At 44.6% G+C, this 26,717-nt stretch overlaps 1 protein-coding gene across 1 annotated transcript in view; it reads right to left on the minus strand.

Annotated features, from left to right (window-relative positions):
• The window catches only part of myt1la (myelin transcription factor 1-like, a), a 70,621-nt gene continuing 43,904 nt past the window's right edge, over positions 1 to 26,717 (minus strand). Inside the window, 16 exon segments of the mRNA XM_030109832.1 lie at positions 1 to 189; positions 1,635 to 1,697; positions 4,148 to 4,291; positions 4,367 to 4,470; positions 4,564 to 4,655; positions 5,317 to 5,538; positions 7,834 to 7,917; positions 7,994 to 8,056; positions 9,175 to 9,243; positions 9,560 to 9,684; positions 14,378 to 14,602; positions 15,517 to 15,842; positions 17,792 to 18,012; positions 18,806 to 18,916; positions 23,680 to 23,770; positions 25,163 to 25,297. Coding sequence (XP_029965692.1) covers positions 49 to 189; positions 1,635 to 1,697; positions 4,148 to 4,291; positions 4,367 to 4,470; positions 4,564 to 4,655; positions 5,317 to 5,538; positions 7,834 to 7,917; positions 7,994 to 8,056; positions 9,175 to 9,243; positions 9,560 to 9,684; positions 14,378 to 14,602; positions 15,517 to 15,842; positions 17,792 to 18,012; positions 18,806 to 18,916; positions 23,680 to 23,770; positions 25,163 to 25,297 — 2,216 coding nt within the window. The 3' untranslated portion in view covers positions 1 to 48.

Genomic DNA, 26,717 nt, shown 5'->3' on the forward strand with positions numbered 1-26,717 from the left:
TTTTTTTTTTTTCCTGTTGTTTTTGCTTTGCATTTGTGATTTCGGGGATCAGACTTGGATTCCCTGCACGGCTTGTTTGATGTTCTCCAGCAGCGCCTTGTTCTCGGGGCTCTGGTACTGGTCCTGGTGGGTGTACATGTCTGTCAACGTACTCACGTAAGTGTCAAAGTTCTGTTCGTTCATCGGCTCCTGTGAGGGGAAACAAAAGCCATGAGGACACAGCGAGGCGGGGCGGGTTCATAACGCAGGGGGCGGTTTAGGAGGGAAGACGGTGGGCAGCGGGGGGGAGGAAGGGGGGGTCAGGAAAACTCACAGTCTCACTTACAAACGCCTCTGTTTTTAACTGTAGAGCAAACTTCAAATATCTCTTTAAGCAGAAGTCTGTGGTTTAGGAAGTGGAACAGAAATCATGCAAAAACCAGGAGCAGGATGGTCGCTGATGGCTGGATGGAGTGTTAATGTTTAGCATATGGAGACAAAATCAGGATGTTGAAAACTAATGGGCGGCAACGGGCAGATGGAAGAACTGGAAATTCATCAAACTGTGACGAGGGATTCAGAGATACTCACTGGGTTAGACTTCAAGTTGGAGAAATAATGTTTAGGGGGTTTTTTTTGGTTTTTAAATGTGACTTTAAAAACTCAGGTGTCCCTCAGGGTTCAGTTTTAGGCCCACTTTGTTTTAGTTTGCTTATCTTGTTCCAATTTCGCCGTAAAATCTCATGATTTTGCACCAAAATTTACAGTCTAATGGCCAAAGTGTTATTTTCATGAGCAGTGTTTTTTTTTTTGTGCATATGGCGCCCCTAAAGTTTATGTCAGGCTCTGTAACTTCAAGCTTATTTTTATTGTTTAGAGCAGTTTTTCTCAAAATCATCAGAGTTTACCAGTGGTAAAAGCGCTGTTTGGAGATACGTGTCTGTACACAGGGCATTCCTCAATTCCTGTGTCATTGAGAAACGTTCTCAGAAAAACTCATTATTTTGCACAACCATAATCATTACCTAGCATCAATAAAAGCTTGCTTTGCCATGTTGTCTACATATGGGATCCCACAGGGTGCGATCATAGACCCAGTTCATTTTTGCTTGTCTGTGTCATTTAGACAGGAAATAAAAAGCCAACATGTGACGATTTAGCACCTAACACCCATGACCAACACCTACAATCCCAGAGCCAAAAAAGCCATGTATTGTTTTGGTGACTGTTTGCACATGAGGCGTCCCTCAGGGTTCAATTTTGGGCCCACTACCTTTAAACTTGAAATATCGAAACTGCTTAGAGTTTTCTCAAGTATGTTAAGTTAAACTTTACAAAGTAAACAATCTGCTGACTGAAAATGTTGGAGACACATTTTATGACCTGCATAGATAATAGAAAGATAGATTTCTTTTTATTTTTTAATATCAAACTGGACTCACGTAATGCAAATTAGTTTTAGATTTGAAGACTGAGTTTTGGGGTTAGGTTACTTATTGCTGATGTGTTTCTAGCTACGTCTGAGGGTCTACCTATACTGCAGCAGATAAACGGGTAGCTGCGATGTGCCGCAGTGAGCTACAGGGGGAGAGGGAGGAGGGTGAGACAGTGCAGAAGAGAAGGATAATTGGATAAAGGATAAATGGATCTCTTACTCTGGGAGGCATCTGTAAACAGCAGTTATGCTTTACTGGGGCCTCTTTCTGTGGCAGCGGTCTCTACGGGAGAGGGTGTACAGAAAAGTCTATTAGTCCGCTAGACACACAGCGGCGGTCACAAGGCTGCAGGAGCTACTCCGAGGAGGGAGGAGAGGAAAAAAACAAACAAAACCACAAGCGGAGTGTCCGTCTTAGCGAGATCGATCAGACTCTGTTCACACTGCAGCTCAGGGCTTCAACTTTTCAAAAAAAAAAAAAAAAAAAAAAATAGTGCAGGGGTGTCAAACACTGTTTAAGGTTCCACATTCAGCTCAGGTTCATCTTGAGTAAAACTCTACCAGAATAAACTTGAAGTTTAAGATTTAAGTTTTTCTATGCTGTGGCGAAGAGCATACATCAGGAGTCCCCAACCACCGGGATCATTTGGGCCGTAAAGAAAGGGTAAAAACTTTTAATTTGAAAATATATTTAAATTTCATTCAGTCTGCATTGACTTTTATTTTGAAAAACACCTTCACTTACATCATCACTTCTTTCTCATGCTCAACTCGTTTTATTTCTTTTTTTCGGGGTTTTTGTGCATCATTAAGCCCTTGTTAAGGTGTTAACACTGTTGTTTTGAGTCTATGGAAAAATATTGTGTCTTAAAACAGCAAAAAAGGTTGGGAGGCACTGGTATGTGTGATGACAAAAGTTTATACTTTCCAAATGAGAACAATTAACAATGAAATGACAGCCTTTAAATTTAACTTCAAGGTTTTCGTTGTTGTGGCACAGAGTCTGTGTAATGAGCTGTATTTGAGCCTCTTGCATGTTGGTTTTGGCCCACAGGCCTTATGTTTGACACCCCTGAGGTAGAACCTTTAATATTAACATTCCTCATAATGCCTCGTGTCACAAAGTGAAGTGGTTCAGGAATGACCTCAATCCGACTTATTCTGGACAAACCAGTGAAATACAGGGTCATTAGGTGGTCTTAATGTTATGGCTGATCTGGGGATATGTTTTGGGAGAGGGAGATTTGAATCAGTGAAAGACGATCTGCAGTGTGAAAGAGCTCAAAATTTTACCCATAACAACATTTTTAAAGTTTGTTGATAAAATCCTCGTTAAGGCGGACATGTTTTTTTTTTTTTTTTTTTCCGACAGTGTGACTTGAAACGCTCCCCCTCATTAAAAGAAGGAAGGAGTCCAGTAATCGAGGAGTAAACTCGGGGTTCCTACGACTCAGAGAGAGATTATCCAATTAGCCCGGAGTCTTCTTCCAACACTGAGACGACATGACGTCAGAAACAGCCACGAGCACTTCACTCACAGAGCAGGCACAAATCAAAGCAGTCGGCTGTTTTCTGGTGTGAAAACCTGCGGTGAGGCGTTGGTTGTAAAGCACAGCATGAACCGCCGGGACAAAAAAATAACAAAAAAAAAAACAAAAAAAACCAAAAAGAAGGTGGCGAACAGAAAGAAGCAGATGAAGGAAAAACCTGAGTGTTGCTACACATAAAGAGGCTGAGAAGAGCTTGAAACACAACGTCAAGCTCTGAGCCAAACATGAGGGGTGAAATCTGACGATTTTCTGTTATCATTTCCATGAAATGGACCATTTTGTAGAGTTTCAGAGTGTGACACCTCAAAAGCTGTGGAGACTTTAGAGAAAAAGTTTTTGTGAGAGGAATATATTTTGATCTCAAAACGTTGCGTGTTTCCCCTGTTCAACGGAATCAGAGCCATTCTGAAAAGGTGTAATTTCCCGTCTCCACGGAGATGGAGCTTTTTTGAAAAATTAACCTTTCCCCTGTGTAAATGGACTGGGAATGTTTCTGAAAAGCTGCTACTTCCCGTTTCCATGGAGACGGAGCATTATCAAAAACTTGCATTTTCTCCTGTTTAAATGGCATCGGAACATTTCTGAAAAGTTGCAACTTCCTGGTTCCACGACGATCGAGTTTTTTTTTTTTTTAAAGCATTTTCCCTTGTATAAACAGAGTTGGACAATTTCTGAAAAGCTGCGACTTCTTGTTTCCACAGAGACGGAGCATTACCAAAAGTTACGTTTTCCCATGTTTCCATGGAGACAGAGCATTATAAAAAAGTTGCGTTTTCTCTTGTTTCCATGGAGACAGAGGGAAGAGTGTTTTCCAAAGGTTCATCGTTCTCCGTTTCCAAGGAGACAGAGTCAGAGCTCACTTGCAAAGCTGCTTTCAAAAAGACTCATTTTCAGGGACTCTGGGCACCGTTGTCGTATAAACGGACATCTGAAAATACCAGAAAGGTTTTCCATTCTCTCTGGAAAGCGTCGTTTAAACGGCGCCTAAATCTCCTGCAGTCCTGAGTTTAAACTACGGCTGGTGAAGAAGTGAAGCAGAGATCTTCTCAGTGACTCTTTTACCTGATAAAACCACAATGGGACTTGAACAGCGTTCGGGAGCCAGACCTCCCAGCCCCAGTCTAAACCCATCAGAAGCAGGAGCGGCGTGAAAGCCGCCCGGTGGGCGTGGCCCGCCTCTTACCATGTGTGGAAGCTGGATGTTGGCTAAGCTGTTGATGAGCGACTGGCTGAGGTTGGCCAGCTCGTGCAGCAGCGAGTCGTTCTGCTGCTCGATCACCTTGTTCTCCTCCTCGATGGACTTGAGGTTGGTCTCCATGGTGGTGATCTGAAAGCCCAGAGGCCACAGTGAAGGACTGACAGCAGAGAGACGCCACAGCGCACCGGCGGCAGACCCTCTTACTTGTGTCCTCAGCTTTATCATGTCTGACTCCACTTGATTGTTAGACTCGTTCAGATCTTTGATTTCTTCATCCAGCTGTTTGATTTCTTCATCGTTTTCGATGCCTGAAGCACAAACAACAGGTGTCAGGTCGCCAAACGGCCCCCGACTCCACGAAAGATCTGCAGAATATGAAACAGAATGAATGCTTTTCTGACCTTTGCTTGCTCTTTGCTTGATTGTCAACATCTCCACGCCGCTCATGCGGGCTTTCTTCATGGCTGAGGTGGCCCGGGGACAACCGGAGAGACTGGAAGACAACAAGGAGGGCAGGTGGAATCACTCACCTGCTCCAAAATTCACAATAGAGATCTTCATTATTCTCAGTCAATGGGTTGGCTCAGGTGTGTCAAAAATAAGAGTCATGGACCAAAACTGGCCCACAAGAGGCTCCGATCCGGCCCAACAAACATTTTATTGTTTTTTTTTATATTATATTTTTGATTATATTATTAATATTTTTATATAATTTATATGTAACTATTTAACTGTAATATTAGATATACTGTAATATATGTATAATTCAAAATAAATATTTATGTTTATTTATAATTATACATATATAAATATTAGGGGTGGGCACATTAATGCGTTAACGCACTGCTTCCTTAATGCTGACAAATATTTTCATCAGGCGTTAATGGGGGCAGGATGATCATTACAGAGTACTTTTTTATTATGCGCATAATGCGATTAATCGCAGAAAAATTATGCGATTAATCGCAATTAAGAAATGTAATCGTTGCCCAGCACTAATAAATATAATTAAAAATATTATTTTTAATTATAAAAAATTAAACAATTTAATAGTAATTTTTTGGATTCTGTGACAATACATACATTTACATCATATGCACCACAGCATATGATTTTTCTGTGAGATAAAACATATTGGGGAGAAGAATGGTGACCTCCGGTGGGTGAGGAAGCTCCCGCTGACGTGTCCCGAGCCGTCGCAGCCCGGGGTCGGGCAGGTCATGCCGTCCGTCTTGCCGGACTTCCAGACGAACTGCGAGCCGTTGACGTAGCTGTCCTTCTGCCTCTTGGCCGCCAGGGGGCAGCCCGACGCGCTGCGATGAGAGGCGTACTTCCCCGTCACGTGACCCTGACCGTCGCAGCCGGGGACCGGACACCTGGGGGACAGACGGAGACGGGCGGTCCTCACTCAGAAACACAACCACCCTCTGTGGACGACTGCAGTCATTTCTTGAAAACCTGCTGCTGCATCACAGAAAAAGCTCCAAATCAGCCAAAAATCATTGGCTAGAAGGATTTTCCCATATTTTCCAGACTATTAGTCACAAAAATAATGTTTTTAGTTATTTGGTTGGTCATTTGAGTTACATTAAGAAGCCGCAAATATATAAAGATATACCTGTAGATACCATCTGGGACCACTAGATGTCACTGTGTGACAAGTGAACGCTGCTACAGTAAAACTTCCAAAGCTAAATGTGGGATAAATGCAGGACGACCGGAGCTGAGGAACAAATTCACAGAAGCTTCCAGAACAGCAGCTGGACAGAGACTGCAGTTACATCTTATTTTGAAATAAATGTGTCTTATGCAGCAGTGTGGCTTATGTTTCTGTTTTTATTCTTCCTTTTTTTTTTTGAAGAATGAACTTGTGGTTTGAAAGACCTCGTTTACATGATGTCTCAAGTGAAAATGCCTAATTTTTGAGTTTTTGTTTCAGAAAAGTTCCACGTTTACTCGGATAAGATTGTGAAAACAATGTCTGTTTACACGTTCACAACACAAAGGCGAAAAACGATGCAGATGGCACGCCGGGCCGCGAGATGGCGCTGTTGGGTGTTTTTTTTCCTAATCAAAACACACACAGATAAACAAACAAGGTCATGGTGTGCATGCGTAATAGCAGCATTTTAGAGAAGCTGCATTTTCCCGTTTCTATGAAGATGGAATTGGCACGTTTCTAAAAGTTGCATTTCCAATGTATCTGAACCAAAATGCGACAAAAGTTTTACATCTCCTCCTCCTCCTCCAGACACTCGGCTCCGCCCCGCTGCCTCCCAAACCGACCCCGGTCGGTGACATTTGGGCCGATGAGGACGAGCTCAGGTTAAGCTTAATTATGATTTCCCCGTTAATGACGGCGGTCGGCTCCAGACTGACACCAGCTGAACTTTAGATTGTTCACAAGTTGATATTGGCTTAATATGACCCCCCCCCCCCCCCCCCCCCCCCCAGCTTTAACACAAATGCCAAGCCCTCCCCAGCGCTAACCTTTAGCGGACGGGGCCTGCAGGGAGCAGGAGGTGAAGAGCAGGACGAACCGCGGCCTGCGTTAATATATTCCCTGCTAAAGTTAGAAAGGTCAGCGCGAACAGGCGGCATTTCAGGAGCGAGGAGACGTATGAATCTGTCACCGACGCGTCAGGCGGACACACCGCAAAGTGAAATATAAGCATTGCAATATTGTAAGCAGTAGAGGAAGAGATCACCGGTGACTGAAACTTGGTGGATGTCTCAACTGGTATTTGTTTCTATACCTTTAAAGGGTATAGGGAAAGAAGGGAAAAAAAACTATTTTTTTGTTATTCCAGATCAGAATGAGAAGTTTTAGGCCCAGTCTACACGTTTTCAAGTGAAAACAGAAAGGTTTTCTCGTATTTTGGGCGTCCGTTTACATGAAAATGGATCTCTGAGCCAGTGAAAACTTTCTGATAATGGCTCCCAAGGTGGAACTTCTTGAAAGCGCTCTCTGTGGCAATTCAAGGAGGAACCACCAACACCAGCTGCAGGACTACAAAGATGAGCAATGGTAGGACTTCGGTGGCAGCTGGCTCAGGCGCCGCCTCCCAAATCATGAAATACATTAAGAATCGGTAATAATAAAAAACTGACAATGAATGTACTTCATTTACTGTAAATAATTTGCAATAAAAGAGCAGACAAACAGCTTGAAGTGTCGGAAAAATCACCCCAATTAGTAGAGATTTCATTAATAACTAAGGGAATAGGAGAATATGGACTTGGACCAGGACCAGGACCAGGACCAGGGGAATCTGAACTGGGACTTATGACATTCTGGAAGAAAACACTGTTTCCTACAGCTGTGGTCAAATTATCAGCAGCAGTGCTTCATAAAAGTTTATTTCCCCACTGTTTCGTAGTCAGAGCATTTTCGAAAAGTTCCACCTTTTGAGGCATTTTCAAAAAGTTGGCTCCGAGGCCGTGAGCTCCGTTGTCGTATGAACGAGGTCTTAATTCCGTCTTTGGGTCAAGATCAAACACGTCAAAGTTTAGTCCAAATATTAAAATTTGACTTAAATGAGTTAAATGAGCCCAACAAATTAAGAGTGTGGAGATATGGCGGCTCACCAGAGATTGCTCGGGTTTAATTGGGGTTTTATTTTTATCAAGGACTTTGAGGGCTCCATATCGAGGCTACTGATCACTCTTACTTGATTGGCTCTTGGTCGTCCTTGTCCTCTTTGCTGTGAAGGATTTTGATGCCACTTTTTTTGGCTCGTGGACACCCGGACAGGCTGCGGGACAGAGCAGAGAACTTAAATAACTCCCGGAGAGGCGAGGCGGCCGTGACCGGGGGTTGCGTCACGTTACCTCCTGTGGGAGGCGTAGTTTCCAGTGATGTGCCCGGATCCGTCGCAGCCGGGCGTCGGACACCTGGCGATCAGACAGAGAACCCAGCGGACACGTTTTTAAACGTGCATTTGAACTCCATCCGGACGATCTGGTCTCTAAAAGTCTCAGTACGTCTGAACTCGTCAATTTGCTCATTTTGGCTTCACACAAATGGATCTTCTTTCATTTTGGGGACTTTCTTGGTTTCAAATAAACTTTAACATTGTGATTCATGAGTAAATGTCTGGATGATTTTCGGTTCTGGAGCAGGGGTGTCAAACATGAGGCCAGTGGGCCTAAACCGGCACAGAAGAGGCTCCAATGCGGCCGAACCACCAAGCAAACGGGGAAAAAGTGCAATCAGCTTTTTCACAAATCTCCAACAAAGAAATTGTGAAAAATTAAAAGAAAATGTTTATTTTTTTTGGCAAATTTCTGAAGAGTAACGGACACGACACAACATTGAGACTCGAGCTGAGGTATCGGAGATCCTGCCATGTAAGCTAGCTAACTAGCATTAGCCTCAACGCCATGCTGCCAGGGGGAGTTTGTATAAACATGCAGAAAGAGAAACAGTTTTTGGACATTTCACTGTATTTTGCACCATTAGGTTTAATTAAAATTGGCTTCATGTTGAGATTGTGCTGATTTTCAGTTGTAATTGTTTGGTTTTGTGAAAATATCGACACATTTTCATCATGTATGCTGAGGAAACTTGATTTTAAAGGTTATTATGGTCGTGTTTTACTGGTCTGGCCCACTCCAGATTTAATGGAACTGTATATGGTACTTGAAGTAAAATGTGTTTGACACCCCTGATCTAGAACATCTGGTTTTCCTCAGACGGTCAGCTTTCAGTCAGACAGTTTCCAAGAAATGATTGCACGTTTAAAAATATCCAAACTGAGTTACAAGGCAATGAAACCATAGCATTTCAAATCCCTCTGAATAACATTCAAAACCATATGAACGATATTCAATCGACCAAAAAGTGTTTTTGAAATGAAACCCAAAGCAGTGTTGACCTCAAAGACTGCTTCAGGTACATTGTGTTTTTTCTATATCAGTAAAAAGATGAAAGTCCGGACAGGAAAGTGAGAATCTCTCTCTGAAACGTGTGGAGAGACACTGATAAAAAGCCTTCATCTGCTGAGACTCACTTGAGCTCCTGGGAGTTGGACGTCATCATCCCGCGCATGTTCTTGTCCGCTAACTGGCAGCTCGACAACCTGCAGGAGCGAGGAGGAGGATTAAAGACACACACCGTCCACCTGTCTTCACGTTTATGAAATATCAGCCTGATTTACTGCCGCTGTGTGTTGTTTATGGCTTTCTGTTCTTCATATGGCTGAAAAATGGCAGCTCAGCCTCAGAGAGCATTTCCTCCCCGACCCCCCACGACTTTCATTTGTTGACTTTACCACAAGCTATTTTCTGTGTTGTTCCTCAGACTTTGTGTTTGACAAGGATTATCTCCGAAATAGTTACTGATGTGACATGAAGTGCGGCCGTGAAGCGCTGGAGCTGGTTTTCGGCGACTCTTACGTGAGGAGCTCCTTCTTGCTCTCCTTGCAGGGCGGGTACTTGTGGTGTTTGGGGCTGGGCATGGTGACCTCGGCCGGGTAGCGCTGCTCGTCCAGCAGGTCCTGGAAGGGGTCCAGCTCGTCGCTCTGGTGCAGGGACGAGAAATAAACAGACTACAGCACGTCACTACAAGCTCACGGCCGCCTCGTTCACTCATTCATTCATTCAGCAGTAAACTGATGCAACAGAAGTGACTATCATTTAGGTATTTAATTTAATGCATTTAATGTAGGATATTGCTGTATTTCCCAGAGTATATCTCAAATTGTTATTTGTTATGTGACTGGTCATGTGATTTTTTATTGAGAAGTCACATGTGAAAACATACCTGCACAAACCACCTGGGACCACTAGGTGTCACTATATGACAGTAGAGAGCCGCTACAGTAAAACTTCTCAGGCTAAAAGCACCATGTCCAGAGCTGAGCAGCAAATTCACTGAAGGTTGTGGAACAGAAACTCCTGGATCAGGATTATCAGGGCTGCAGTTACAGTTTATATGTAGGAATAAATGTGACTTTGTTTTGTTTTCACATGTTGAGGGTTCTGTTAAAGTCAACCTGTACCAATCAGTAAGATATTTGTCCTTTTTCAATCTTTTTAAAAGATTTCTTCGGTCGACTGTCAACTTGTCTCCCTTGTTCAAGTCATTTGTAGTGAGGAGTTTGCATGTTCTCTCTCTGTCTATATAGATTTCTCCCAACATTTCCTAACTGAAGTGCATAATTTCGACACCATCCTTCAACTTCAATGTCATATGGAGGGTTAGAGGTTTGCCTTGTGTTGCACAAGTCACTTTTTAGTGTCTAAAACTCCATATGCAAGACTAAGTTTCAAATGAAAGCAAACTATTTTTGCATTTTTGTTTCAGAAAGGTTTTGTATGTACGTTTTTAAATAATCCCCTTTCACATGGCAACGGGGGAAACGCTATGAACGATGTAGCCAGCAAGGATGGCCACTGCACGAACATTCATTTGGACAGACGAGCAAGTTGAGTTGTTGCAACAACATTACTCAGCAAACTTGGGAAACTGTGTGTTAATCTCGCTCTGGAATCATTGTGACATTCATAGAAGAATTTCTGTCTGAAACCCTGAATGACCTCTGATTTTCCTCGACCACAGCCCCAGGGTGCTTCAGTGAAAAGTTTTGGTGAACCAGTTCAAACTCTGCAGGCATCTTAACCTAAAGCTTTTTTTTTTCTTCTTTTTTTTTTAATTTTCTCTCTCCAGCAGCACTGCAGTCTGCTCTGCAGTCCACACATCACACCTCCTTTAGATCATTCGGGACTATCTGGAGAGAGAGAGAGAGGCAAAAAAAAAAAAAAAATCCCATCAGCCACCGAGCTGCGGGCTTTCGGCCTCCTCTGCAATGTCGTGCTTCATTAACAAACGCAATTACTCTCCTGATTAAAACCTTTCACTCCAGCGCTCCAAATCCAACCAGGCAAATGTAGCAATTTGCTGCATGGATTGGCCTGTGTGATATCAGATCTGCAAGGATTTAAAGCGTGCAGATGATCTATCATGTTTTACTTATGTATTAAGGCAGAGATGGAGGATTTTAATGCACTGGGCCCAGACTGCTGAAGCGAGGCGCAGTGCCGCAGCTGGCCACACGGGGGCGCACGGCGCCTGCTGGAAACCACTGGGATCATTCATCAAACTGCACTCTGGAAATTTGGACTTATATAAAGGATAACAATGATTTTTTTTTTTTGATAAACTTTTACTCCCACTCATAAACTTAGGCATAAAATCTTTTCACCAAACTTATTTTAAGTTTCTTCACACGATACTGATTTTTTTTTTAGATTCTTTTTTTTTCTTCTTTTTTTTTGACAAATTGAGCAGAACTTCCTTTATCATGGAGAAAAGCTAGGGAGCTGTGCCAGGACTATTTGTCATCTCCCTTCAGGCCTTACAGTCCTCAGAAGTGCAAACAGTAACTTTTATTCAACATTTTAGAATATTATTTTCGTGATCCATCGCCGCTGACGGCAGATCTCCCTCCAGCTCCGACGGAAAATGCAAAACGATACGACTGATCGCGTTATAAGACGGGATAAAAAGCAGTGCGGTGGTTACCACTCTGGCTCGAGGGTTTGGGAGGCTCTCTGTGCAGTTTGCATCTTCTCCCTTTGCATATGTGGCACCTGTTGGTTTGTCCATTCGATCCATGTTTTCCTATTGTTGATGTTTACAACGTATTGATGTCTGCAGCGTGTGTGTGTGTGTGGGGAGGGGTTTCGTGATGATACTTTTCCTGTGGTTTCATCATTTGGGGAAGAAATCCAAATATTTCAGAACATTTTTGCACAATTAATTCAAATTCTGAGTTGAATGTTCGTGTGTAGTTTAATTACACAAAACACACAGCAGCACCCACTGGTGGTCCAACATGAAAACTGCACCCGTGTGATTCATGTGAACACGAAACCTCTCTGAAACGATGGATTTTCCCTTCAAACGTTGTCACGGAAACGGAGTGGAGGAAAACGGTGACAACCATCCTTCCTTCTGTCAGCTCTGGAGCTTTCTGTGGCTTGTCTTCAACCTGCTTGCAGGATTGATCTGCGCGATGACCCCAGGGTGAAGAACAGCAACGCAAACCCTCCACTGACGCACAGTTTTGGCAAGCGCCGCCACTGGGATCCGTATCTGTAAATGCCTTGGGTTGGTGGAGCCGTGCATGCTCCTGCATTAAAACCCTTCCCAACTCTCTAAATTCCCTCTTACGTATGTAAAGTGATGCAAAAATTATACCGACCACCAACAAGCAGCAGTACGCCCGCGCAATAGAGAGAGAAAAAAAAGAAAAAAGTCCACAACTTTTCTGTGGTGATTTCCTGCTATGCACCACAGAACAAGGCTCGCTTTAAAGGCGGAATATAAACCCTAATCATCCTATAATCTATGCGCGCACTACTAATATAAGCTGTGGGTTCCCCTAAATCTCAATTTCATGCTTCAAATTATCCTTACTTTGCATGATTAGGAGACCGGCTGCCTGAATATATCTTAAATCAAGTGGTTAAAGCCTTTAATCATAAATGTAAGAGCGGAGAGTGCAGCAGGAGCGTTCTCCCTCGTTCACGCCGCTCGTTCCATACAGCAAGTCAAGTTAGGCTTCAGAACAAAAGCGTTAGGTCGCGTTAAGGCCATGAGACGAACACAGCCTCCCCCCAACATTGCTTCTAAAAAAAAAAAAAGCTGCAGCTTCTAAGTGATTTCTGATTAAAAAATTACAGTGAAGTCGAACACTGGTGCATGGAAATGTAACGAGGAACAGCAGATCTGCACTGAGCATGCTCAGTTCAGTCAGGAAGCAGAATTTCTTTTTAAAATGGCATTGAATACTTTGGAGTTAATCTTCTCTCTGTAGATCAGGGGTGTCAAACATAAGGCCCGTGGGATATCAGTGATGCTGCAATGAAAGCCAGCTAACTAGCATTAGCCTCAAAGCCATGGCAGGGGGAGTTTTTAAAAACATGCAGAATGCAACAGTGTTTTTGGACATTTTACTGTATTTTGGACAAGAGTCCTGAAATAAATTGGGTTTTATGTTGAGATTTGAGTCCTTTTCAGTACTAAATGTTTTTGTGACAATATCGACATTTTCATCATGCAATACTGTCTGAGCCACGACAAAGAAAAACTTTAGTTTAGTTTAGTATTTAAAGCGACACTAAGGAACTTTTCAACTTTAATAAAACATTTTAATATCTTTTGTGATGATACATCGACTTACAACTAGTTGAATGACCCCTCTGTCACGGGCTGAGGGCGTCAGCATTGCTTCACTTGGACTAAGCAGCTGTGAGGAGGGTGGTAGGAACCCTGCACACTAAAAAACTCCAAATGTGCGGACTGCTTTACGGCATGCGTCACATCATGATATAACATTGTTTAGCCACCTTTAGATTCATTACCTCGTCGTTATCCATCCTTCACACAGCCGCTGGAAACAAATGTAGGCGAGTTCAGTCCGACAGCACGCCACTGGGAGCAGCATTTTACCACGCCACGCGCTAGTCCTCATGGGAACTGTAGTATTCCTTCAGGCAAAACACTACCGCTTTTGTCCACTGGCGCCGCCAAAAGCAACGAAAATTGAAAGTTCCTTAGTGTTGCTTTAAGGCTATCATTGCATTATGTCACCAGTCCAGCCCACTTAAGATGAAACTGAGCTGAATGTGGAGCTTGACTGAAAGGATGGTTTGTTGATTAAGTAATGGATGGATGGATGGACGGGCAAACGGACAGATGGATGGATGGATGAATGAATAATGCATGGATGATGGATGGATGATGGATGGGTGGATGATGTATGAATGGATGGATGAATGGAACAACAATTGGATGGTTGAAAAATGCATGGGTGATGGATGATGGCTGGAGGGATGGATGGATGGATGGATGGGTTAATGAGTGGATGATGGATGGATGGATGGATGGATGGATGGGTTAATGAGTGGATGATGGATGGACAGATTTGAGTGGATGGATGGATGATGGATGGATGTATGGATGGATGTTCATTGTAAAAGTCGTTACAGTAAAGCCTTTGTTGTGACTGATCTTCGTTCTCACTCATTTTTCGTAACGAGCAGCACTGATCTCATTAAATTACAATGAAACTAATTTACTTTAGAACAGGTTGGAAATAGAACATTGGCCACATGTTTTTTTTTTTTTTTTTTTTTTATGCATCCTCTCATTGAACAGTCTGACCCGTCTTTATTTGGGCGCTTGACCTCTGCGGGCCTTCCCGTTACCTCTTTGTGCTCCTGCTCGTCGCCCAGCCTCTTGATCTTGTTGTAGTCGACGGGCAGCTCCCAGCAGTCGGTGTCGCTCAGCTGGTAGCAGCGGCTGCTGAGCAGGGCCTGGCGCTGGGGCGACATGGGCTGCAGGGGGGTCAGCACCGTCCCGCTGCCCTCCAGGCCGCCCGGCTGGCCGGCCACGTCTACCGGGCCGCTGTCGTCCAGGTCGCCCACCGGACTCTGAGCTCGGCAGAGAGAGAGAGAGAGAGAGAGAGAGAGAGAGAGAGAGAGAGAGAGAGAGAGAGGGAGAGAGACGTCAGTCACTGAAACTCAACTTCTTTCATTCGAGTTCTGAAATGTACTCCAGAGTAAAAAGTTGAACCATGAATCACATCTTTTCGAAGACATTTAGTGACGGATCAGTCATCAATCACCATCAGATCTACTGTATTCAGATACAAAGTTCATCACTGAATCATTAACGGAGATACGGATCACGATTCAACCCACATCATCGTTTTCAGACAGAAACCTGCTTTTTATTGCTCATGTTGGGTTTCCTCTGTAAAAGTGTCCAGAAATGACTATGTTGCAACTGGCACTTTATAAATAAAGCTGAACTGAATTGAATTTATTGAGCATTTCACACATGGTGTAAAAAATATAATAATCACACTGGACTTTATATTTAGTTTATATAACTTTATTTTAGTGAGAATGTCGTCACGACATGTTTCAATATTTCACAGATTTGAGTTGAAACGGACTGAAGTTATTGAACCTTGTCAAGTTTTTTTTTTTTTTTGTAATTTGTGATTTATTTATGATTAAAATCTTTTCAAGTTAAACTAAACTTTCAAGGAGGAGCTTGATACAAGTTTGAAAGTCAGTCTAAAACGAACGCTGTCAATTAATGGAATATTTGAAAAATAGAGACATTAATCACTTCTTCATATTCAGGGAACAAGATCCTCACAGAAGCTTGTTTTGAAATTGATATCAGTAAATATGGACGATCGGCCATAACCACAGTATTAATATAGCAGTCAAAATGTTCATATTGATGCGTCCCTCATAATGTTGGTATTTCAGCCTCCGGCTGTGTGTGTGTGTGTGTGTGTGTGTGTGTGTGTGTGTGTGTGTGTGTGTGTTACCTGTGTCAGCAGGTCCTGGGGTTTCCCTCCCAGGGCGTGCGGGAGCTCCCGGCACCTCGTGGACAGGTTGAGGATGGCCGTGGCCGCCATGTGGGCCGCCTCCATGTCGTGGGTGTAGTCGAAGCTGCTCTTACTGCAGGTGCTGCTGGCGCTGCTTCCTCCCCCTCCCCCGCCCCCTCCTCCTCCTCCTCCTCCCCCACTGCCGCCGCCGCCGCCGCCGCTTCCTCCTCCTCCTCCTCCTCCACAGCTCAGGCTGCTGCTGCTGCTGGGAGCGTAGCTGCTGGTCGTACTGCTGGCCGGGCTGGATGTCTTACAGTAGCGCTTGGCTGTGGGGAAACACACACACACACACACACACACATAGGGGTTGATTTGTAAGCCAGATGCTGGCGTTTGGCCAATCCGAGCGGCAGTTGGGGTTTTTTGGAAAGGGTCTCGCATCACAAAAAGAGACAGTCTGTTGCATTTGAAACAATGCGTACAATAGGCTCAGTGATGAGGGGAAGGAGCTGGAAACGGCAAGTTTAAGGGAAAAAAAAAATGATGATTTTGCCACAATTAAAGCTCACAGCATATGTTGATTTACCGGCTCCGTCCAGCTCGGCTTCCCCAAAAAAACGCGGTACTTGACCACGGTCTGAACTCAGTCCTGCACTATTTGTATTTTCAATTCATGTTCTGCTGAAGAGAGAAAAATAAGACGACACCAGATGTCCCAAAAAATCCTCCACTGACAAATCTGCTGTGTTAGTGGTGAATCACACACTGGAGGCTGCTACACACACTCAGAACCAACTAATTTTAGAGTATCTTAATGCACCATGATCAATAACGTACGACGAGACGCATGAATAGCACAGGACGGGCGCAGAGCTGAGGGCGACTCCGGGAGAAATCCGCTCACACACACACAGCGTGACAGACTTGTACTTTAAATCCAGAGTAACTGTGACACAAGTTGTGTTGCTGCAGAGTAGCGGTGACACACCAGCCGAGCTGTCGGCATCATGGCGGATCCACTCGCCAAGTCAAAACACAGCATTCCCGTTGTGTTTTTGTTGATCGGTTCACACAGCGGCGACGCTCGGAGTCATTGAAAGTGCAACTTTTGGAAAACGGCTCCCGAGGTTGAACTTTTCCAAAATGTTTTGACTCTGTCTCCATGGAAACGAGGCAAAATGCAACTTTTGGAAAACTCCAACGTGCTCTGAATTCTCTAAAATTGTACCGAGCCTTGAGAGACAGCAGCTCTGCAGCTCTACAACTGTGTAACATGAGTAACACACCGCTATCAACTTTCTACAAAACGTAGTTCCACAGCTTGACTGAGGCTCACTACAAACTAATACGATCAGAACTGAGCCCCCTTTCCTAATAAAGCTGCTAATATTTGAGCAGAGAGGAGTGTGTTCAGGACGGAGACCCGCAGACAAGAGAGATGAAGTATTTGGAGACGGCTTAACACTTTAGTTGGCTCCTGGTTTCGGTGCCAGTTGGAGAAAACATATCTAAACACCAACTGTGTCCTTTAAATGAGGGAAGGAACGGGTGGTGAAGCGCTGAGACCGAGAGGGAGGCAGCTGTATGGACAAGGCGGCGGTTGGACGGAGAGTCGGGACTCGGCTGACGGAGGGAAGGATGGTGGTGGAGGGAGGGAGGGAGGGAGGGAGTCGTGACGGAGGGGAGCGCAGACACCTCGTCTAAAAAACCTCCCTCCTGCACGCGTCTCGCTAATGGCTCCCGGCCAAAGAGCCAGGGCTCGCCTCCATTATCTCTCTCCTGTTTCACAATCCCTCCATCTGCACCTCCTCCTCCTCCTCCCTCCCTCCCTCCCTCCGTCCCTCCGTCCATCCCTCCCTCCCTCCGTCCTCTGCTGGCTCCGAGCTTGGCATTTCCATAACTCTGCTGCCGCTTTCACTCCAGCCATGTAGAGAGGTGGAAAACACCAGTGTTTTCAGAGCTCTAACAAAGAGAATACACATGAGCATGAGTGTGTGAGTGTGTGCGTGCGTGTGTGTGTTATCGTTCTTTTATCATCAAGTACAAACTGTTCTCCCCAGAAAAGCAAAATGAATAGAAATCCCCCTCGGTGGGATCATCCTGCCGGTTTTATTCCCATCAACAAGACAAAAGCTTGACAGTAAAATCCGTGAAATCTGTGTATAATTTGTTCGATTCTTATTTAATTGAGAGTCCGACATCAGGAACTAAAAATGCAGTTTGTTATTTATTATGCAAATGAAGACGGGCGCCCCGTTTTGGGGTCTGTCCTCACCATCGTAGCCCTTCGGGGACGTGTCCCGCCCGTGGTGGGACTTGCCCGAGGGGATCCTCTTCCCGTAGCCGCTGTGTTGGTTGTCGTAGCCGCCGTAGTCGTAGCTGGTCTTGGAGTACTTCTCCAGCTCCTTGGCCAGGTTGGAGCGCGGCGTGCTGGTGGGAACGTTGTTTTTGTAGCCGTACTGAGGGATCTCCAGCTGCTTCACGAAGCACATCGGCCTGAAACGCCGAGAAGAGCCAGGATGAGGATCAGGATCAGCCTGACGTATGAGCACTTCGCATGGCGGCTGCTTCCCAAAGCGGGAGCTAAATGAGGAAAGTCAGTTTACTGATCTCAAAACGGACAGAAAAAAAGTGAAAATTGAGTAACTTTCAGGTTTTATACATTCTATTTACATCCTTTGTTGGCTCCAAGTAAGTCTGGCACCAACTTTCCATAAGTGTAAAGCCCATTTAGCATCCTAATTTTGGAAAATACAGTCTAATACTGTTTTATGATTGCAAAATGGTCATAAAAACCCCCAATGATATCCACACTTTATCTCTAGTTATCTGTTAATATTTCCAACAGAATTAAAAGAAAAAAAAGTCTGATCTCTGGAATAAAAAAAAATATTTTGGAAGATTCTGTGTATTATTTCCATTGAGTTGGAAGCTTTTTTTAAAATCGCCACACTTTTAGCTTACAAGATGTACCTGAACACAGAGTAAATCCACTGTTTGTAGAAGAGGTTTTTAAAATATTTGGCTTCCTGATGTCAGATGAAGCTAAAATCCCAAAAAGTAGAACTGTCAGTTTAAGAAGCTTTCGTTATTCACAGCTCCAACATTGATTAATTTAATGCATCATTTGGCATCCCAGAGCAAAATTACTTTGTGGATGCTAATGAAGAAGTTGGTATGGCAGATTACCACCACTGAATGCACCATTTGGCATCCCTAATGAACGCCTACGACAATTGCCATGTTGTATAAAGTGATCTCACTGCATCGGTAGAGGAGTGGGGCGTACCTGAGGACCCGGTCTGACGTCTGATTGGTCTTACTGCCGCTGTCGGTGGAGTGACTCTTCTCATGGACCTTTGCCATCTTCTCTGCAGCGGCGATGGGGCAACCGGACAGGCTGAGGGGGAAGGGAGGGGAGGGGGCGGAGAGTGAGAGACGGCCTGGTTACAGAGTACACCGAGACAGATACACACACACTCAGACACACACTTATGAAGAGACTCAACATCTGACTCTGAACAAAGCTTGCCGGTTCAGCTGCCGGTAAAAGAAGTTCAGAATGAAATATGGATTGAAAAATAGCAGCTGAACAGCTGTTACATCACAGGACGAAGGTATTCCTGGGTTATAGACTGGTTAGCTGGCAGTCTGAGGTTGTCGCTGTTCGCTTTATGAACCGCAAACTTTGACTCACATCATACAGACTGACGATAACAGCGAAGGCTACCAACCTATGAACTCAAACACCAACTAACAAATAAGTCAACAAGGTTGGACAGGTAGTTCGCTGATAAACCTGAGACATCTGTGGATAACTTGATCAGTCAAGCAGCTGTTCAACTAGTGAACAAGTATCCAAGCAGAAAAAACAACCATCAAGTAACAAGTATCCATTCAGAGATAACCAACCAATTACTGAACTAGTAATCACGTTCAGCATTGCGGAGAGGGAATGTAATCCTTGTTTTGGGTAGGGGGTAAGGATTCAAACCATGGTTTGGATAGGAGGTAGGGATTCAAAAACTGAGTTTGGGTAGAAGGTATGGATTGAAACCCTGGTTTGGGTAGGAGGTAGCGGTTCAAACTCTGGTTTGGGTAGGAGGTAGAGGTTCAAACCCTGGTTTGGGTAGGAGGTAGGGATTCAAACCCTGGTTTGGGTAGGAGGTAGAGATTCAAACCCTGGTTTGGGTAGGACGTAGAGATTCAAACGTTGGTTCAAGAAAGAGGTTTCAGACCTGAAATATCAAATCTACTAAAAGTAGTCATCAGAAAAAAAAGCTGTTTTTGCAATGGTAGAGATGATTTAGTCAACAGTTTTTTTTTTTGTTTGTTTGTTTTTTTTTGGGGGGGGGGGGAGTAAACGAACATTCCAATGGTGTCTTTGACTTGTTGCCAAGAAGTAACAGTGAAACAAACAACACAACAGCCTTCAGTTTAGTTGAGTAACCCAGTGATTATGCTGGTGGTAAAGACAGTTTTAATAACTGACTTCTTAACTCCTGATGATCTACAAGCTGTGCAGGATGGGGTCATACAAACACGGTTCCTTTCAGAGATTTATGAGCATTTGTTGGTTTTCTGTCCCACAAACAAACAAAACAAAACAAAAAAACACTTCAGTTTAACAAAGCTGTCTCTTCACACTGGCTCCCAGAGACAAGTGTTAACAGTTAACACGTTCCAAGTTTTCATCATTCAGCCTTTTTTATTTTGACTTCATCTGAAGTCAAGTGAGTCTCCAGGAGAAACGGTTCAGATCACAGAAGCCCACCACTGTTCTCTCTGCTGTGATTGACGCGATGATTGATTAGGTTTTTATTGATTCTGCCCCTAATTAGCTTGCTCCCAAGGAGAAAGGAATAAACGCCAGCGACGATTACAGGATCACCCCTTTTAAACTATCTGGGGAGCGCGAGAGTGACAGTAGAAACGGGGCACGCCAGTTCACGGATTTGAGTCACGAATCGGGGTGATGTGGGGTAACGCCGCAGCCGATTGGCTGGAGCGCCGCGTTTACCGAGTCCTGCTTCTCCTCCTCTCTAGTCTGTCAATCTGGGCCCTTCTCTAATTGCTTCACGCCCGCAGAAGGGATGAAATACCGTCAGGACAAACACGCACACACTCCGCTTTTTAGAGGATGACAGGAGTGTCTGTGAAGGCGTTTCCATGGCGACTGCCAGACATGAAAGCTGGAAGCTAGCGGCAGCTAGGCTAGCTAGCTCCTGCTTTGTTTCCTCTCCCAGTGGAGCTGTGCTACATAACACACCCTGCAGCCACGTCTGACTGCGTGTGTGTGTGTGTGTGTGTGCATGTGTGTGCGTTCTGTCTGTGAGCGCACGTGTGCTGCTGTCTGTGAGCTAATTTGTAACTGTCTGACTGTGTGTGTGTGTGTGTGTGTGTGTGTGTGTGAGCCTGTGATCTGAAGCTCTACGTATGTGTGAGAAAATGAGCATGAAACCTAATCACTTTACATAATTCAAAAACGTGTGTGTGTGTGTGTGTGTGTGTGTGTGTGTGTGTGTGAACGCGCGGGGCACTCGCTGCCTTGCCTTTCCTGCTCTGCTCTGCCTGTTAAACAGCTGAACTGCTGATGTGACGCAGACACACCTTCAGCTCCGAGCAAATTAAAACCTGACTCCCGTCCTCCGGCGAGCGCCGAACCCGGGGATTCTGCCGCGCCGGAGGAGGGAATCAACGCCGCTCCCTCTCTCCCGGATCAAGATCCTCCGCTGTCTGCAGCAGGGAGAATCCCGACGCCGGAGAAACACAGAGACTAACGGCGATGTGACAGCTTCACGAGAAACACTGCAGCGCCGTAGCTGGACTGGGAGTCCCGGCAGTCTGAAGAACACCGATCTGACTGTCTGATACCAGCAGCAGCGTTTTGCAGAAAAGTTGCGTTTTGGCCCGTTTCCACAGAGACGGAATTGGAGCGTTCCCTGAAAGTTTGATCTCGGGAACCGCTGCTAAAATCTTAACCGTCTTCAGTTGCTCTGAGCATCCTTGTCGTGTGAACGGCAGCCCCAGAATGCAACAGAAGTTTTCCATTTTCAATTCAAAATGACTCAGAATCTCATCAAATATGCAAAAAGACAGAAAATCCAATTGAAACACAAAAAAGCAGATAGGACAAAGAATAAAATAATCAATATTTAAAGCTGTCAAAAACAAAACTGTGTCAGAGGTGGAAAGAAGACTGAAAAATTATACTTCTTTTTATACCTCAACTAGCCTCAGTTTGTGTATAAGTATTAGTTACTTATTAGATTAATGCAACTGCGTGAGCTAAAATGAATGATTCAGGATATACATATAATTTAAACCAATTAAAACAAAATGTATAATATGAATCAGGCACAGTAAATAAAGCTGCTGCAGATGAACTGAAATTATTCTCAGTGGATACTTTAGAAGTCAATCATATGATATAAACTTGCACATTTCCGTGCACAAATGACTTGAATTCTTGCATATACTGTAACTTTAAGCATATTAAAAGTCATTCTGCAGCTATATTAAGGCTCCGAACCCATTCAGACGCACACACTGGGTGTTGCTGGAGACTCATTGGCTCCGCTTGCTTTCCCTCCGCAGCTTCCTGTGGGCGGCGGAGCCCGTCTCCGCCGACACCGGCTGCTTATTTAAATTGGCTCGCGGTCTCAGTCACAGACTCCGTTTAAAGAACCACGCAGACATCCGTTCACGCTCCGCGGCAATTAGGAGTTACCAATTAGCCAAACTTCTGTGGAGGGAAACCGCAGAGCTGAGCCGGAGCCACAGCACAGCAGCTAAACGCTACAGTCCACTTCATTAGGCTGATTTATTTATTTATTTATTCATCCATCTATCAGCCGTCCATACGTTCACTGGAGCTGATCCCAGCTCACCAGGAGTGAAGGACGAGGACGAACCTGGACTGACAATCCATCACAGGACAAACACACACACACACACACACACACACACACACACACACACACACACACACAAGTTCACACATGCTGTACGTGTAATTTAGTGCAGGGGTGTCAAACACATTTTCGTTCCACAAACTCAAACAGTGCTTTAATAACCTTTAAACTTAAAGTTTAAGCTCTGTCCTGAAAATGACTCCAATCTCAACAAAAAGTCGATTTTAATGTTACTTTCTGGAATAAAATACAGTGGAATATTCATAAAACCGTAGCATCCTGCAGGTTTTAACTAACTCCACAGCTTTGAGGCAAATCCTTCACAGCAGCATCACTGATATCTCAGCTCAGATTTGTTAAATAAATAAATAAATAAATAAATAGTTTTCTTTGAAATTTCTACATTTAGCCTGATGGTTTGACCGGATTTTAGCCTTTGAAGGCCTGTTTTCCCCCACGGGCCTTATGTTTGACACCCATGATTTACAGTCTTTAATAAGCCTCAAACACTTGTTTCTGGACTGGGAGGAACCTGGAGTCTGTATGTTTCTGCCTTAATGTGACGACTGAGCACACCACATATCTTCTAATTCATTCATCCGTTCATATTGTTGACCTCACTTGTGTGTTTTTGTTGTATGTTCTCATAATGAACAATGATATTTGTTCTCCTGTGGGTGGTGGTGCGACTCTTCAAACGATAAAATATGAAGCGAAAATAGACAGAATGGAATTTTTCCACTGCTGTTTTGCTGCTGGTGAAACTGCTTACAATAAATTAAGTTCATTTAAAAAATAGAGCTAAAAATGTCATTTATTCCCATAAATAAATTTAAATAGTGAGAATATACATGTAATTATTATAATCTGAAATATTTTAAACATTTCTTTGTTTGCTTTACTTGTAATCTCACTTTATTCGTCATGGGAATTAAATATCGGATCTGTAAATCAGATCCGACATTCAGATCAGATCAACTAGCTAAAGGTTAGCTCATGAATTCGTCCTTTAAAACAGTGGTATAGGTGCATCCCTGACGACGACCATAATTATGGCTCAAAAAGTCTCCCTATTACGTTAGAAATGTAAAAATAAGTAACAGAACATGGACTCTGTCGATGTTTTGGGTTCTTTTCCCAGTCTGACAGGTGACATACTGATAAAGTTTGATTGGTTGAGTCTGGTTGAGTACGATCGGATCAGCAGGAGCGTCTGAGCCGCCCGGCGGTTGAGGCGTCCTCCACTCACCTGCGGTGCGAGTTCCTGTTGCTATTGACATGACCCCGTCCGGAGCAGCCGGGAGTCGGGCACTTTAAAACATTCTCATACATGGCAAGGACTTGGACAGACAGGAGAAGGCGAGAGAGACAGCGAGGGTTAGGAGACAAGACAGGAGAGTTAACGGGCGTTCAGCTTCGACGGTGAGGCATGCGGCGGATCACGGCCACGGCATGCACACTGCACCATCTTGTGGTCCAATTTGGTACTACATGACGGATGAATGACGAACAGCATGTTAGCATGTTGTTCATTTAAGAGAAGGGTGGTAACTTTAATTGAAACAGGTAAAGAGCTGCTGTCTCGCTCCGTCCTGCTCACTGAACTGATTGTTAGCATCGTCGGAAACGCTTGTCTCCAACAGACCAGTGACTATTTCACTCGCCTGCTGTTTACTGGATCACCCCTCTGAAAGCTTCACACCTTTCCTCTGAAACAAATGACTCGAAACATAGACCGCAACTAAGACGACCAAGTTGGACTGTTACCACGGTGACCGTCAAGTCTAAAACAACCAAGTTGCAACGCAAAGTTTCCCGTTTTTACCAAACGTTGCCGAATCGATCCCGGCTCATGACAGGACGGCGGGTCAGAGACGTTCTCATGCAGGTTGCCGTGAGGCTCAGGTTTATTCTTCATGCTGTTCGTGTTGCATCAGCAGCACAGAGACCACAGAGCAGGCGTCAGGCAGGTGGCGAGACCAGGGGGAAGGAAGAGAAAGCAAAGGAGGACACCGACAACAAAAAGAGGGAAATGAAGCCTTTGTGGCAGCAGAGTAAACACACGGCGACTTTGAAGTGCTTTCTGCGGCGCGGGAACGAGCCGCTCTTCACTCCGGCGCGTAATCACGTTGGGTTTGGGTGATTCTGATAATTCTGAGACAACCAGATAGAAGCGAAGTTACATTAGACTCTGTTTGAAAAGTTCAGCAGCCTTTGAAGCCCAGACTCTGATAATGTTTCCCCGATCAAGGTTTACTGCGAGTCTCTTCTCCCCCGATGATCAAAAAACATGTTAAAAGTACAAGTCGGCCGGGTGGCGGTCTCTCCGCATGCCGCACTGATTTAACCACACGTTGAAACTGTGGGTTGAAACACAGATGCAGCGTCATGCAGGACGGATGCAGGATGGTGGATGACTGAACACAATCCATCCAACAAGTCAGCAAGTCATTCCAGCTGGACGAGGAAAACGTCACAGACCTTGATATTAAGCTATACGCTGTTGGATTAATTATTTTTATTAACCTTGACCTGGTGCTGTCTGGAAATGTACTTAATCGTGAAATTAATTCAACTTTTCCATCCAAACTGTTTGTAAACTTGATCGTGTCTCTGAAGTGACGAGTTCCTGCCGTCGTCCGGACCACTCCGGCTGAAACGACTTGTCAGACGGAGGTCTTCGCCTCTTTTTCCGGCGTGCGTTTTCAGACATGCGTGCAGAGTGGACCTACTCTCAGGGGGGACCCGGTCTTTGTGGGGGCACCCCGACAGGCTGCGGTGGTGCGGGTACAGACCCGTCACGTGGCCGGTGCCGTCGCAGCCCGGCGTGGGACACTTGCTCTCCTTCTTCTCGCCCCGGGAGGATTCTGTGGACGGGACAGAAAGAGCAAGAGAGAGAGAGAGAGGAGAGAGAGAGAGAGAGAGAGAGAGAGAGAGAGAGAGAGAGAGAGAGACGGAGTCTGAGCGGCTTCGCAGGAACCAGCGAGCGAACCAAACACCCACAAATCAGATTTGTTCAACGCTGTGGGTGTGATGTTGGACCACTTGATGGCTGTTTTCAGACGGTTTGAGAAACAATCGATCAATCAGGGCTGATTATGCATCATTGTCTTCCCACATAGGCCACATTTACACCTGCCTCTCTTTCCCACACTGTGTCTCAACATCATTTCCACCTGATTACATTCACACCTGCTATTAATGCGTCTTTATTGACTCAAATAAAATCAATTTGTGTGACTCATTTCCTATGTTTTTGGCTCATGAGGACTTCATGTCAGTGGCTTCCAGGCTTGGACTGATCACACTTTTTAAATGACGAGTACAAGTACATGTGGCATGTAGCATCGCTGGTCTGTGAGCCCCAAAAACTTTTAGCGTGTAGCACATAGCATCTAGCATCATTGGTCTGTGAGCCACAAGACTCTCCAGCGTGTATCATGTAGCATGGAGCATTGCTAGTGTGTGAGCCTTGAAACACTGCAGCATGTAGCTGGTGTGTGAGCCCCAAAACTCTTTAGCATGTACAGTAGCATGTAGCATCATTGGTCTGTGAGCCACAAATCTTTTCACCATGTAGCACGTAGCATTGCTGGTGTTTGAGTCCCAAACCTCCTTAGCATGTAACATGCAGCATAGCTTGGAGTAAAATCCACTGAGCAGTTAAAAGAATACTCCGAAGATTTTGGACCCACACCCTATCCCTATCATTTACAAAGTGAGATAAGCTCATAAATACCTTTTTTGTATCCGTTCGTTAAGCATAGCATAGTGCTCCGTGTAAGGACATACCGGCGCACAGCGACTGGGTCTATGGCTTCTACTGCTGTGCTCCGGTATATCCTTGTGCAGATCTATGTGTATCAAAACGTTATTTTAACGGATTGAAAAGAAAACACGTCTTTTAAAATGCTTTATAACCATTTGGATTTACCTCACGTGCTAATATGCCGTCCCCTGGACCACTGGAAGGAGTATTTTGTCCACTTTCTCAGTCTGGCTCTGTTTCCTCTTCACCTGCCGTAGTTGAGCTAAGCTAACTATGATGCTAACAGCTGGGAGCCAGCGGCTGGACGAATGGACACAAAAAAGGTATTGATGAGCTTATCTCACTCTGTAAATGATCAGGATAGGGCTTGGGTCCAAAATCTTCGGAGTATTCCTTTAAATTTCTGAGCGACATCGGACTAAAGGCCATTATACACTAGATGTGGAATGATCCAGATAGGACCCGGTGCAGAACCATTACATCAAGCAGCAGTAGCTACGAGCATAGATATATGACCA

This window comes from Salarias fasciatus, chromosome 15 (assembly GCF_902148845.1).
Source record: "Salarias fasciatus chromosome 15, fSalaFa1.1, whole genome shotgun sequence".
NCBI classification, from domain to species: domain Eukaryota; kingdom Metazoa; phylum Chordata; class Actinopteri; order Blenniiformes; family Blenniidae; genus Salarias; species Salarias fasciatus.